Below are 10,315 nucleotides of genomic sequence, written 5' to 3'. Positions count from 1 at the left end.
AATAGTGTTTGTTAATAAATGCATTTTCAGATTGTCTTGGACGGTTTACTACTTTAATAAGATAATGCGTGTAGTTATTGATTAAACTTGGAACTCCGGAAAGCATGCGCGACTTTCTTACTTGTAAATCGTAGAGCATGATGTTTTACAGAGCCTTGCAAATCTTTTTCCATTTTTTTACAATCTTTTACTGTGTAACCGGTGAAACGTTAACAAAGAAAAATGAAAAACGTGTCGGCGTTAGAAACAATTATCAGATGTGCCTCGACAGCTTTGTCATTCACAGGGATAAAATTATTCGAACATACGAGTCTCGTGATATGGGTGCTAAGTATTTAAACGAAAACGACGTTGATTCTAAGGACGAATGTCAAAAATTTTGTTGTAGTACGGAGGGTTGCGACGTGTTTATTTTCGAGGAAAAGGTATATATATTTTAATAATTTATTTTGCTAGACATACATTTCAAATGGTATTTAATTAAAATCTTATACAATGTACTACAGTATTTTAAAATATTTAATTGATAAAATACAATTACACTTCTGTAATACATTTCTTATCATGTACTTAATTTTTGTTTAACTGCAAAATAAATAAATGTTTAATAAAAACCATTGTATCTCATATTAATCTTTTTATTATTTACATTCTACTAATAATAAATTGATTGTATGTTATGCAGAAACCTGGAAATTGTTATCTTTTTCAATGTGGGCCATTACATAATTTTAAATGTAAATTTACCAGTCATGCTAATTACAGTAGTGCAGTGCGTACCAATTATAATACACAAAGCAATACACAACAGGAGGAAGAAATCCGAATTTCTCAACAAGAACATGAATTAAAATCTCTTAGGTATGTAATTGTTGTATTAATGTTTTTGATTGTAATAAAATGGTAAAACTTATGCATAGGAAATTGGCAGACCCAGCACAAGCAGAATATTCTTTCACAGAACCACCTATAAAATTAAGTGCAACTGTAACTCCAAAATTATTACCAACTACACCACCACTTGTTAAGCAAGGTATTTACTGATTGAATAATCGTATAATAATATAGTGTAAAAAGGTACTAACATATTATTTTACACATTAGCATGTAGTCGCAATCAATACGAATGTCGTTCATCCGGAGATTGTATAGCAGTGTATAATGTCTGTGATGGTATCCCACAATGTGCAGATGGATCTGATGAAGCAGCAACAGACCTTGTATGTCCTACAGAGAAACCAACAATTTCTCCTTCCATGATACAAGGACCTCAACCACCTCAACCACTACTACCTGTTGATATTAAAAAATATCAACAAATGATTGATCAACATAAATCCCTTGCTCCGTTGTACGCCCGCGTTCCAGAAGTTAATCCTAAGCCGTGGGAATTACCTAATCTAGGTCATCAAATGATACCACAACAACAACAACAACCTCTTTTATATCCAGCACAACAAATGGAAATACCTCAATTATATAAAAGTTTTGGAGTTCCTAGATATCAATGGGATCATCAACCTATGTACGAGCAAAACAAAGACATTTACAATCCTGTTAACTCTTTTCACGAACAGAGCAATTTAAATCCTTATGAACGTAAGTAGTTCATAACTATGATCACAGATAAGTATAGTTATTATGTACTTACATTGCATTTTGTGTTTTAAGAGGATCAGTCGCATATTTTCAATCACAAGGGATCTAGTGTAATTGGAGAAAAAGAAGCAGACACGTAAGATATTTCAATGCAATGTAATTTAATAGTAAATAAAATATTAAAACTTTTAAAATAATTAAAATTATTAAACATTTTCTGTTAGTGGTACATACTTAGATTTAAGGTATCCATATGCATCACACTTTGTATCACCAAATAGAGTTCCATGGCAAAATACTCAAGTTTTTCCATCTCCGTCTCCAATACCGAATGTACAACAGAAACAGATTAACGAAGCCGACAAAAACGTCGTTAGTACAACTACACCTCCATGCGATGTAAGTTCATTTCTGTTTTATGACTTTCCCTATTTTATTGTTCTGCTGATACAGTATAAGTTTAGGTATCGCACGAACAAACAGATGCGCCAATAAAAGGTCAAGAAATTGAAGAAGTTAATCGGCAAGGAGAGGAACATGTAGTTCACGAAAAAGAAGTTAATCAAAATAATATTAAACAAAGTACACTAAAAAATGAAGCCGTGAACTTGAATCAGATTCAAGTAAAAGAATCAAAAGGTATGTTGCTAACGTTACTTTCTATTAAAAAGGATATTCATACTTTATTTATAATTATTTTATTTAAGTATTTCGTTTATACAGAACATAAAAGTTTGATAGTTATTAAAGATCATAGCAGAGAGCATGGTAGGAATACTTTAATGGCAGAGCATTTGAAACAAGTAAATGAAAATGAAGTTTTAAGACCTAGAGGAGCGGTTATATCGTTGGCGTTAGGACTTACAATAACAGCTATTACAGCTACATTAATAGCTTGCCGTTTGCAAGTAGTTCGAAGACGCGGAAGACGACATGGACCATACGCCCATGATCCAGATTATTTAGTTAATGGAATGTACCTTTAAGTAAGTACGAATTTGTTTAGTCAACGGAATCTAATATTTTCATACTACTTTAAACAATAACGTAATACAAAATGCTTTAATTGTAGTAATTTGATTTTAATATAATTTGGAAGAAATAAATCGATATTTGATATTTGAGGAAAGTGTTGTTCCGTGTACAATACATTTTATGTAAGCATAATTATAGCGAATATGTGAATGTATTATAAAATTTATATATTCTGTTAAATTTATATATTCATAAAAAATATTAAAATATTTCATAAAATTAATTCTTGTTCGAATAATTTACATTTCTCAAATTGATATTTTGGTTCAAATATTAGAATCGAGTTTGAATAAATGTTGACAATACAAATTAAAACATTTTTGAATAGCATAACTTTTAATATAACGTTCGATAAAAAAATTCTACATTATAATTTAAGCAGGTTTGGTGCAATAAAATTGTTGTCATCATATAAGAAAACACAAACGCATGTATAATTCACATGGCCTTGCTTAAAAAGAAGTACTAGGAAGTTTATAACAAAATTATATTTATATATAATTTTTATAATCGTATAATACATTTAAGTCTTCGTGATTCTTAACAACGGAATCATTATTTCAATCATTATACCAAGCACTTTCTATTATACCTTAGTTTGTGGTGGTATGATTATATAACAAATAACATATATTTTACGCTATTGTGAGTTTCTAGTTAGTTGATTTGTACTTATACTATTAGATAAAGTACAAACATAAAATTCTTATGTAATGGAAACTGTATTATGTGTATAAGTTTTTAAATACTTAGTATTGTTTTACTTTTAAAGGACACAGTATTTTACTTTGCCAGTCAAATTCTGTCTTGCCCAATACTTCTCGTAAAATGTGGATAAAAAAAATGGGAGTATACGAATTATATCGATATTTTAAAATCGACATATTTCATTGATAATTAATCAGTTATTTTATTAATTATTACAAGTTTTTGTCTTAAAAAATAGTTACTTGTTATTGAATTCCCAGTCTTGCATTGTTTAAAGATCGGTTATCTTTAATGTACAACAAACGAATATAAAAAAAATTCTAATAAATCGAATAACAGGTTTTTTCCAGGATACGTTCAACATACCATATATTAATTACAAAATGTTAATAATTGCTTTATTTAATCATTATTCCAATTAATTTTTCTATATGTGTATTACAGTACAATTTTTTCAAGCACAAATAATATACATATGTCAGAAAAAATTGTAGTTGGAAATACAAAAAATAAATTTATTTTTATTTCATGAAACAAATGGTGTTTATACGTAATTATTTAATTCAATTTTTATTTAAAAAGTATGAACAAAGTAAGAATAATGTTAATGTATGTAAAATAGTGGTATAGCGTTACCTTGGATATTGGCCAACGTTCGGGATCGATTGTGTTTCTTTCTGCAAGTGCAAGTGAGATAATATATCGATACGGCACATCGATATTTCTATGTAGATTTAAAAACATAACCAAACTTGACCACTGGGACAAGCGTGTAGCCAGTTCAAAGAACTGGCAGGGATAGCAACCAGCCAATTTCCAAGGCATTGCTGTATCACTATCATTACTCATACTGTAACAAGTGAAGATGGTGAAATGTTTATAAATGGAACTGTACGTCTTGTTCGAAACGGAATTAAATTATTGTTTGATTACATGTAACATTGCACTGCTACATGCAACTACTGACGGCCGGTGCCTACTCCCGCATTTTGCTGTGCTTTTATAAATTCAGGATAATTAATATACCCATCATTGTTAGTGTCATCTACAGAAAGTATTGGATCAATTAAAATAACCAACTCCTCATCCTTGAATAAGTTTTTCCTAGTGTTGCCTTCACCTGCTTCTTTGTTACCTTGTTCTGAATTTAAGAAAGTATTTATGCATAAGCTTGTCACAGTATTAACAAAAATGTTTCAATTAATAACTAATTGATAAATACATACCATGCCAATGCATCAATGACTTTATTAATTCACAACCATCTAACTTGTTATTGTTGTCTGCATCGTGCATTTTGAAATAATGAAATTGCAATTCCTGCTCTGTCATTTTACTAATATCTATTGGTACTTCCATATGCTCAGCAATATGTCTATTTAAGAAGAAGAATTTTGAAATAATTGAACTTTTAAATGTCCAACATTATAATATAGGTTACTATAACTTACGCTTTTTCATTAACTATTTTGGCAGTATCAAGTATTTGTTGTGGATGTTCATGACCATATCCTTGTTGAACTGGTGCTTGATGTGTTGGCATATGTTGTTGCACAGGTACTTGTTGAACTGGAACGTGATGCATTGGTACCTGTCCTGGTACTTGCTGGAACTATTATGTGCAATGCCACATAATGTAGTATATTATATTATAAATTATAATTAATGGTTATAATTAAAAAGTGATCAATCTCTTGTATTACTACATGAATCTACCTGTTGTTGTGGAATTTGTTGTGGAATTTGTTGTGATGCATGATGTACTTGTTGAACAGGCTAAAACAAATTTAATATATACTGAACTATGAATTAAACAACTATTAAAAATATAAATTTTATGCCATTTAAAGTATCATTTAAATACTTCCTAATATTCTAGTTAAATATTATTTAACATTTTCCATAAAGAACTGACAACATTTTAGTGATATCTGTAACCATATGTTTGAGAATTTTAAACATAAAACTTACTTGTTGATAGTGCTGTGGTGATACACCTGGTGGAACTCTTTGCATTTGAGCATGTATATATTTACAGCAAAAAGATCCGATTATAAACAACCACAAAGTCCAATTCATTTTGTATTATTATTATTCTACAAATGAAAACACACGCGTAATTACATGTGCAAAAAGTAGTGGAGGGACAATACGTGTCTTACTATGCGGTTGATATTGCATTCACTACTAAGTTGTGAAAGTAATGAAACACGTAGAAATTTTTTTAAATACCTTGTTTACGTTTAGGGATATACGCAAAAATTGACACGTAAGTAAATGGCTTGTTCATTGGCAAGACTGAATGCCGGATCGCAGAAGGTTATGTTACAAAAGCCATATAGATTGACGTGGACAGATACTTTAGGTATTACAATGGTGTTTCATACCAGAAAGTCAGCGATGCAAGAGAAGATATGAATGAAACAATATGTTACTATGTTTTCACTACAAATTGTACCATTTTGATATAAATAATTTCTCTTAGAAAATATTGAGCGTAGTTTTAATTCTTTTTGTTAAAATATGTCTACGAATACTCCAAATGTATTCCATGAGTCTTGTATGTAAAAATTCGAGAAACCCTAGATGAAATCGATTCGGCAAGAAAACTTATTACAGAATGTTTCTATATTTTAGAATGCTAATAATTTAAAAATTATTACTTTGCAAGATTTACTTTAAAATAATTTAAAACCAATTTCCAATATATCGCTTTTAAATATACCGTAGCCATACGGACCAATCATCTCGCGATCAACTTTGGCCCAAAATGCGTTTGTGCTTGTATTATGTATTATGAAATTCTATTAATTGCAACGGGTACCAAAGATAATTTTAGTTTTTAAACAAAGCTTTTAAATTGTTAGACTAAAATATCTGAATTTCCTTCAATTGTCTATTTCGTTAAATTTTAGTAAATATTAACTTTTATCGTCTGGTTGTGTAAGATTTAAAAAGATTCGTAAAATTGATGCATTCGTATACTCTCTGTAGTTGTATATTCAATACATTTTTGATATTTAACATAACTAAATACGATTCTAATCAATGTACCCGCCGCGCCGTTATGGAGTTCATGCTTTTACAATGGCGGAAATATACTGCTTCGCTCGGTATAGAATTATACGAAATAAGTGATACGGTTGCACGAGTTTAAAGAACCATAAATAACTTATTGCATTAAACGAGAAAGGTAGACTTTATCAAAATATTTGCGGATTCGAAGACCTAAGGAAACCTCATCGTGTTGATAGGTACGTATTAATGTTGCACATTTTGGTTCATTTTTATGCCTTGTATAAGTTCCAAACAATATAGATTCTTTCTATGTATCTTGAATTCATTTCATAGTGTTATTTTTGTACTCCAGCGAGTTTTATATTCCATTATTTAATCTTGTAAACATTTCTGGTAGCCAGAGTATTTATGTTTCCATAGTTCCTCTATTAAATTAATGTTTGTTGAAAATCACATCTGATTGCAAAGTATCTGTAAAATAACTTTACAGTACAATTTATTTCCAATATTTGATTTACTTTGTATTACCTCATTACTTTGTACTCTTCTATACCCTTTACTTTTTAGACAAGATAATCAATGGACAATGCCTCAAATACAGAAACATCGGAAACCTAAAAGGGCTAGGGTGGTCATTAAAAGATCACAATGTTTAAGAAACTTCCCTACAAATAAGTCTTATAAACCATGTGAGTTTTTAGAGTGATGTAATTTGTGGTATAATCTGTGTATAGTTTTGAAACTAGTAAAATAAAATTTAATGTTTTATAGTATGCCAGAAATTAAGGAATAATAACAATTCATTGGCAAAAGCATTATCTAAAGAGAAACAAGAGAGTCAGTTTTTATTTTCACAAAATGTTGCATTAAGGGCAGAGGTTCAAGACTTAGGTTTAGAATGTCATAAGCGTGATGTAAGTATAATTTGTACAAATGAAACTAATAATATGTAGCAGCATCATATAAATGTATGAACATGTATTTTAGAATGCAATAGTAAATATTTTGAAGAATGCTAAAGAAATGCTTAAAATGCTGGTAACAGTCACTGGTTACTTGACAAATACAATTTCATCGTGTCAAGAATTTGCAGCATCTTCTACTATAAATTTACGGATGTCTTGCAGTTCTGCTGGAAGTAAGATTTCTGATGTATTTCTATTATCATTGCATTTATATTTTAATAGTATAGAATGTTATTTTAGGAAGAGAATCATATAGGAGGCTGTCTACAAAATCTCCAACCAAAGGAGTTGTGAAGCCTATGGTGAGCGGGCACACCATAACAAAACCCACCATTAGTTTAAGTAGAATTAATATGCGGCATATTAATAATCCTCCCAACTTAAGTATAATAGAAGAGGTATCCTCGCCCATCGGAAATCAAGAATTAAACAATTTAATGTCTCCCATTGCTGTTCCGGCAGCGCAACGCAGATACGTATGTACCTTTTTTGAAAATCCCGAGTTTAAATTATTACATTTGGAGAACAAACTTATGTTGAATGTTGCAGGAGAATAGCCATACATGCAGAATGCCTGAGAGACTAACTATTAGTCCAACACGGAGTAGCGGTATGTTATATTAGTATAACACCGAATATTAATATTTTTCATATAAGTTATATGGTTTATTATTCATTGGTAGAAGAAAATGAACGAAGGTTAAGTAAGAGAAGTAGTAGACATTCTGGACGAATATCAGGAAGGCGTTCAAGACCTAAATCGGGTAGGCTCTCTGGAAGAAACAGCACTCGACCTAGTATTGACAATTTAGAACACATAGGAAGTCCCACAGTGAAACTCAATGACGTATCAAAATTCCTGCAAAATTCTCAAAGCATTAACATTCGAATGGTTTGTGTTTTCAATCAGTCTTTTGCTTTTGTATAAAATTATTGGTAATTTAGTAAAGTTCATTTCATTATAGTTAGCGGGAACTCGAAATGATCAAGGATCTGTTAGTTCAGAGAGTATTGATAATATAAACAAAAATTCTCAGACAAATGTTATATTATCAGAAACATCACCCTCTGATTCTACACGAGACGAAAGTGATAAGAATATTGAGAATAAGAATAAGATTGATCATGAATCTGACAGTATGAACGATCAAACGGTAGAAAATGTTAACGAAGTACAAAATGTTACATCAAATTGGGAGGATCCTCTTGAAGGACCAAGTTGGTTGTTTAACGATCTTCAAACTGTGCCTTGTATTATGGATAAAGAGAAGACTGATGATGTAAATGTTTCTACCAATGGTAACACGTATTTAATGTTAAAAGCGACTGATACGAATGATGAGTCGGATAATGATGAATGTTCGGAATTAATTTCCCCACTGCCAATATTAAACAAACGTAGAGGTCAAGTGAACAATGATAAAAAAGATAAACAATTATATAATAAAAATGAAAGCACAGTTTATCGACAGATTGAAAACAACGAGAATTTGTGTGATACGTCTATGTCGGCTACTGCATCAACGGATGCAGTTGAGAATGAACATAAAAATGAGGGTGAATCCACAGTGAGTTTATCAAATTTTGTTACGCAAAGACGAGGTTACTTTCAAAACGACGACGATGATGACGATTACACTTTGATGTTTGTACGGCAACCGCATAACATGGTTTTCGACATAGATGATTTGAAGTTGCCCAATTTAGAAGAGTCCGAGCTAAAATCAGTAGTTCCACGCGAACTGGAACCGGAAGTAACAACCACTCTTCGAAAGATATCTCACATTTGTACAATTCCGTCTATTTCAAATAATAGTCTAGATGAATCTATCTTAAGTCAGTCCACAGTAAAACTGCCACTACTCATAAATAATGATTACGACAATAAAGACCAAACACAATTTAACGATAGCTCGCAATTCTTGTCGCGGAAAAAACCAGGAAAGGTAACTATGAATAACTCTACTAACGAGTTGATTGACACATCACCATTAAATAAGAGGAGCAGTTCAAAGAAGAAGAAGCCTCTAAGTAAAGATCCGAGCTCCGTTAAAGTAGTATTACAGAAATTGAATGAATCTGATGTAAAGTCGAGGACGCCCTCACCCGAAGAAACAATTCATAATTCCAATCAATCTACGTACGTACAATAAATCGACATTAATGTATGAAGTATACATGATTATAATTTGTACGTTTATTCGTAGGAGTTCAGTTTTTTCGCGTTTGGATCTTGTTAGCGATTCTGACAGCAGTAGTACAAGTGTGAGCAGCACTTTGAATCGTCCTAGACGGAGAAGAGCTCCGACAAGTTTGCAGGAACCCAGTTTGAGAAAGTAAATATTTTTTAAGATTTATTATTCTATAATTGTATAATTTAATATGTAATTTTTTTTAACCATAATTGATGTTTATTTCAGTAAATTGCGGAGAAAATTTTAGTACGAATATAAAGTATTCGTCCATATTTGAAGTACGAATGACAGAATACATTACTTTGTATACAATGTTTTGTTATTCGTTTATCGAGTAGCAACAGATTGTTTCTCATTAGAATAATGTACATAATTACAGAGGAATACAATAAATTCGTTGAATAGTTTTGAAAAGAATAGATATTAAAATAATTTTCGTTTTCACTTTGAATCTCTTTGCTTCCATTGCTGCGCACATCTTTGTTAAATCAATTACTGTTAATTATTTACAGAAAATCGGTATTCCTTGACATAGTCATACCTTCGTTAATTTGGCTTCCTCGTAGTATTCATATGTTCTACTTTTTGTACCATTATCTAATGTTGCAAGAAATAAATATTTAAGTGTCATCAAATATTTAAGGATGTTTTACTCTTTTTACCATATTAGTTCACTAAACACAATAAAATTAATAATATAAGAACTACTTCATCGGCAGTATAATTACTGTCGTTTTTAGGATATAATACATTAATTATGTTATATATTTATATATATTTAAATAACAAATTTGG

At 30.7% G+C, this 10,315-nt stretch overlaps 3 protein-coding genes across 6 annotated transcripts; 2 read left to right on the top strand and 1 right to left on the bottom strand.

The window, feature by feature from the left end:
* On the top strand, positions 1-3,576 carry LOC143342118 (uncharacterized). Of its 2 annotated transcripts, none has more exons than XM_076765621.1 (8): positions 1-425; positions 686-861; positions 921-1,033; positions 1,105-1,599; positions 1,672-1,735; positions 1,824-1,998; positions 2,064-2,238; positions 2,307-2,418. In XM_076765621.1, exons 1-8 carry the CDS (start codon positions 138-140, stop codon positions 2,327-2,329), a joined length of 1,509 nt encoding a protein of 502 aa, XP_076621736.1. In that variant the 5' UTR covers positions 1-137; the 3' UTR covers positions 2,330-2,418. The 2 variants fall into 2 exon arrangements, with proteins under 2 accessions (XP_076621736.1, XP_076621735.1); XM_076765620.1 differs by having other exon boundaries at positions 8-425; positions 2,323-3,576.
* Positions 3,577-3,714: 138 nt separating this feature from the next.
* LOC143342119 (lymphotoxin beta receptor inhibitor) lies at positions 3,715-5,766 on the bottom strand. Of its 2 annotated transcripts, XM_076765623.1 has the most exons (6): positions 5,575-5,766; positions 5,314-5,438; positions 5,059-5,118; positions 4,794-4,954; positions 4,569-4,717; positions 3,715-4,483 (listed from the first exon to the last, which is right to left on the bottom strand). In XM_076765623.1, exons 2-6 carry the CDS (start codon positions 5,419-5,421, stop codon positions 4,302-4,304), a joined length of 660 nt encoding a protein of 219 aa, XP_076621738.1. In that variant the 5' UTR covers positions 5,422-5,438; positions 5,575-5,766; the 3' UTR covers positions 3,715-4,301. The 2 variants fall into 2 exon arrangements, with proteins under 2 accessions (XP_076621738.1, XP_076621737.1); XM_076765622.1 differs by lacking the exon at positions 5,575-5,766 and having other exon boundaries at positions 5,314-5,547.
* Positions 5,767-6,345: 579 nt separating this feature from the next.
* Positions 6,346-10,151, top strand: LOC143342117 (uncharacterized). Of its 2 annotated transcripts, none has more exons than XM_076765619.1 (10): positions 6,346-6,596; positions 6,928-7,049; positions 7,132-7,274; positions 7,348-7,498; positions 7,566-7,801; positions 7,875-7,935; positions 8,012-8,217; positions 8,291-9,465; positions 9,533-9,661; positions 9,746-10,151. In XM_076765619.1, the coding sequence occupies exons 2-10, from the start codon at positions 6,947-6,949 to the stop codon at positions 9,765-9,767; spliced, it is 2,226 nt and encodes a 741-aa protein (XP_076621734.1). In that variant the 5' UTR covers positions 6,346-6,596; positions 6,928-6,946; the 3' UTR covers positions 9,768-10,151. The 2 variants fall into 2 exon arrangements, with proteins under 2 accessions (XP_076621734.1, XP_076621733.1); XM_076765618.1 differs by having other exon boundaries at positions 6,347-6,596; positions 8,009-8,217.
* The last annotated feature ends 164 nt before the right edge of the window (positions 10,152-10,315 follow it).

Source organism: Colletes latitarsis, chromosome 5 (genome assembly GCF_051014445.1).
Source record: "Colletes latitarsis isolate SP2378_abdomen chromosome 5, iyColLati1, whole genome shotgun sequence".
In the NCBI taxonomy this organism is placed as follows: Eukaryota; Metazoa; Arthropoda; class Insecta; order Hymenoptera; family Colletidae; genus Colletes; species Colletes latitarsis.
The sequence above is the reverse complement of the archived record's forward strand: the minus strand, read 5'-3'. Positions and strand labels throughout refer to the sequence as shown.

Bases quoted from the DNA above. Each gene is read 5' to 3' on its own strand.
- LOC143342118 (XM_076765620.1), top strand. From the start codon at position 138: ATGATGTTTTACAGAGCCTTGCAAATCTTTTTCCATTTTTTTACAATC. The intron at 426-685 runs GTATATATATTT...TATGTTATGCAG, and splicing joins TGTTTATTTTCGAGGAAAAG to AAACCTGGAAATTGTTATCT. The intron at 1,034-1,104 runs GTATTTACTGAT...TTTACACATTAG, and splicing joins ACCACCACTTGTTAAGCAAG to CATGTAGTCGCAATCAATAC.
- LOC143342119 (XM_076765623.1), bottom strand. From the start codon at position 5,421: ATGAATTGGACTTTGTGGTTGTTTATAATCGGATCTTTTTGCTGTAAA. The intron at 5,119-5,313 runs GTAAGTTTTATG...AATTTGTTTTAG, and splicing joins CACCACAGCACTATCAACAA to CCTGTTCAACAAGTACATCA. The intron at 4,718-4,793 runs GTAAGTTATAGT...CTTCTTAAATAG, and splicing joins AAAATAGTTAATGAAAAAGC to ACATATTGCTGAGCATATGG.
- LOC143342117 (XM_076765618.1), top strand. From the start codon at position 6,947: ATGCCTCAAATACAGAAACATCGGAAACCTAAAAGGGCTAGGGTGGTC. The intron at 7,275-7,347 runs GTAAGTATAATT...CATGTATTTTAG, and splicing joins TAGAATGTCATAAGCGTGAT to AATGCAATAGTAAATATTTT. The intron at 9,466-9,532 runs GTACGTACAATA...GTTTATTCGTAG, and splicing joins CATAATTCCAATCAATCTAC to GAGTTCAGTTTTTTCGCGTT.